This window comes from Orycteropus afer, unplaced genomic scaffold (assembly GCF_000298275.1).
Source record: "Orycteropus afer afer isolate SDZICR_OR568_19922 unplaced genomic scaffold, OryAfe1.0 scaffold00107, whole genome shotgun sequence".
Taxonomy (NCBI): Eukaryota; Metazoa; Chordata; class Mammalia; order Tubulidentata; family Orycteropodidae; genus Orycteropus; species Orycteropus afer.
The window spans coordinates 8,009,125-8,012,620 of NW_006921694.1; the positions used below are offsets into that span (position 1 = coordinate 8,009,125).

The following is a 3,496-nucleotide window of genomic DNA, read 5'->3' on the forward strand; positions in this document are numbered from 1 at the left end:
GATATTGTTTGATAATTTCCACATTCTGTGGGATCACCTTTCTTTGGAATGGGTACAAATATGGATCTCTTCCAGTCAGGTGGCCAGGTAGTTGTCTTCCAAATCCCTTGGCATAGCTGAGTGAGTGCCCTAGCAGAGCATCCGTTTGTTGAAACATCTCAGTGGGTATTCCATCAGTTCCTGGATCTTTTTTTTTCACCAATTCCTTCAGTGCAGCTTCGACTGCTTCCTTCAATAACATTGGTTTTTGATCATATCCCACTTCCTGAAATGGATGAACATTGACCAATTCTTTTTGATACAGTGACTCTGTATTCCTTCCATTTTCTTTTAATGTTTCTTACATCATTCAATGTATTGCCCATAGAATCTTCCAATATTGCAACTCAAGACTTAAATTTTTTCCTCAGTTCTTTCAGCTTGATTAATGCCTAGTGTGTTCTTCCCTTTCAGTTTTCTAACTCCAGGTCTTTGCACATTTCATTATAATAATTGACTTTGTCTTCTCTAGGTGGTCTTTGAAATCTTCTGTTCAGCTGTTTTATCTTGTCATTTCTTCCATTTGCTTTAGCTACTCTTTGCTCAAGAGAAAGTTTCGGAGTCTCTTCTGACATACATTTTGTTTTTTCCTTCCTTTCCTGTCTTTTAAATGACCTTTTGTGTTCTTCATGGATGATGTTCTTGATGTCATCCACAATTCCTCTGGTGTTCAGTCATTAGTGTTCAATGCATCAGATCTATTCTTTAGATGGTCTCTAAATTCAAGAGGGAGATAATTATGTTCATATTTCAGCTCTTGTGGACCTGTTTTAAGTGTCTTGAACTTCAAGTTGAACTTGCATATGAGCAGTTGATGGTCTGTTCCACAATCAACTCCTGGCCTTGTTTTGGCTGAAGATATAGAGCTTCTCCATAGTCTACTGCCACAAATGTAGTCCATCTGATTCCTATGTACTCCATCTGGTGAAGTCCATGTGTAGAGCTGTGTTGAAAAAAGGTATTTGTAATGAATAAGTCACTGGTCTTGCAAAATTCTCTCATGCAATCTCCAGTGTTATTTCTATCACCAAGGTTGTATTTTCCAACTACCAGTTATTCTTCTTTGTTTCCAACTTTTGATTCCAATCACTAGTGATAATTAAGCCATCTTGATTGCATGTTTGGTCAATTTCAGACTGCAGAAGTTGGTAAAAATCTTCAATTTCCTTATCTCTGGTTTTGGTGGTTGGTGTGTAAATTTGAATAATAGTCATATTAACTGGTCTTCCTTATAGGGACATGGATATTATCCTATCACTGACAGCACTGTACTTCAGGATAGATTCTGAAATGTTTTTTGTGATAATGAATGCCACACCATTCCTCTTCAATTTGTCATTCCCAGCATAGTAGATCATATGGTTTTCTAATTCAAAATGGCCAAAACCAGTCCATTTCAGCTCACTAATGCCTAGGATATCAATCTTTATGAATTCCATTTCCTTTTTGACAACTTCCAATTTTCCTAGATTCATACTTCATACATTCCATGTTCTGATTATTAATGGATGTTTGCAGCTGTTTCTTCTCATTTCAAGTCATGCCACATCAGGAAATGGGGGTTCTAAAGGCTTTACTCTATCCATATCATTAAGATTGGCTCTACTTTGAGCCAATAGCTATTTGAAATAGCTGTTTCAATACTTTGAAATATTTTTCAAATAATTTGAAGTATTTTTTAATACTTTGAAATAGCTGTTTTTCAGTTATATTTTGAGGGCCTCTGACCTGAGGGGCTCATCTACCAGCCCTATATCGGACAATGTTTCAGGGCTATTCATAAAGTTTTCCAGTAATATATCAGACAGTGTTTCACTGCTATTCATAAGGTTTTCACTGGCCAATTCTTTGAGGAGTGGATGGCCTCTTCCTTCTTCTGAGTCTGTCTTAGTCTGGAAGCTCTGCTGAAACCTGTCCACCCTGGGTAACCCTGTTGGCATTTGAAACACTGGTGGCATAGCCTCCAGCCTCACAGCAACACACAGGTCACGATGGTACAACAAACTGACAGACAAGTTCGTCTCCCTTAGTTGTTCCAAACTGCTCCACTCCTGCTTCCTGGCCTGCCCTAGCTGTTTGTTCTGGCCCTCAAAAGACTTTTTACGTTGTTAAAAGCAGCAGTAGAACTACTGCTGCCACTACAAATTTGTCCTGCCCAATGTGTTGTGTATGTTTCTAGATATCTCTTACCTTTTCCACAGCACTGGTAACCTCCCAACCACTTTTGGCTGCTAGCTTTCTGAGAGCTTCCACATTGTCATTACTCAAGGATACCTAAAATACAAATATTTTAAAAGCTGTGTGTTCAATGCACAGACATGTGATTAAATATTTTCTGCTTAGAAAATGGATAGCATTAGAAGAGGTATCTGTTGAGTCAAAGTGATGATGTTGCGTTTAGAACTAAACTAACTGCAGCTACTGTAATTTCTCTCTCAAACTCCTAATTCAGAATTCAGATAAGGTAACATAAGTCCTGTATGCCTAGAAATTGCTATTATTTTAATTGGTTCCTGAGTAAAGACAGATTATAGTTCATAAACTTGGATTTCCATTTAAATTTTATGGTCTAAAACTTTAAAAGGACTAATACTCTGTTGTCCTATAAAAATATAAGGTTGTAAGCATGATATTCAGCACAAATTATAATAGGCCATCGGATCTCAATGTATAGGCTGCTTGAATGCATATACTTGAGATCATACACTTGTAGTTTGGGAACTGTTGCTAGATGTCAACAAGTCAGTTCCAACTCATAGCTACCCTATGCACAGAAGAACTAACCACTGCCTGGTCGTATGCCATCCTCACGATTATTGCCATGCTTGAGCCCATTGTCACAGCCACTATATCAAGATAAAATTTAAAAAGGCAGTGAAGCAACTGGTTAATAACCAGTTACTCAGAGTCTGACTCTGTTTCATTTTGAAATGACCAGTGGCTATCATCCATATTTTCAGCTAACCTGTGTAAACATGATCTAATGCAGTTAAACAAGAGGATTTCAGCTTTTTTAAAAATGTGATTTTTTACATGAAGAGCTCCAAATCATAAAATTTTCACCTGGTTGTTTACATCCCAATGCACGCAAAGTGGAATCTCTTCTTTGTGGGAAATAACATATTTTCTGAGGAAAAAAAATGAATGTTAAATAAGAGTTTTCTTCTTTGCATTTGACACACAAGAGTAAACAGCATTTTCTTGAACTGAAATCAGCAGTATTAAAAAACTACTTTTTCTGGTAGAACAATCGAAAAGAACAATTTCCATCATAGCCTCATAGAACTTCTTATTTGGCATACATGGATATAAAGACCCAGAGATAGCCAGTTGTTAGGTATATGTCAGAAAATAAAAGATTCCATAAAATCCTTACACCTTGCAGGTAGTCCTGTGCTCAATTTACAACACATTCAAGTTATGACAACCACATTTGTGGCCATCATTTTTTTTTTTT

The 3,496-nt window shown here is 37.0% G+C and overlaps 1 protein-coding gene across 1 annotated transcript in view; it reads right to left on the bottom strand.

Moving 5' to 3' along the window:
• ACOT12 (acyl-CoA thioesterase 12) overlaps positions 1 to 3,496 on the bottom strand; it is a 77,420-nt gene that overhangs the window by 22,038 nt on the left and 51,886 nt on the right. Inside the window, exons 10-11 of the mRNA XM_042781331.1 lie at positions 3,103 to 3,166; positions 2,230 to 2,313 (exon numbers count right to left, since the gene is read on the bottom strand). Of these exons, the coding sequence (XP_042637265.1) occupies positions 2,230 to 2,313; positions 3,103 to 3,166 (148 nt within the window). The remainder of the gene's footprint in view (positions 1 to 2,229; positions 2,314 to 3,102; positions 3,167 to 3,496) is intronic.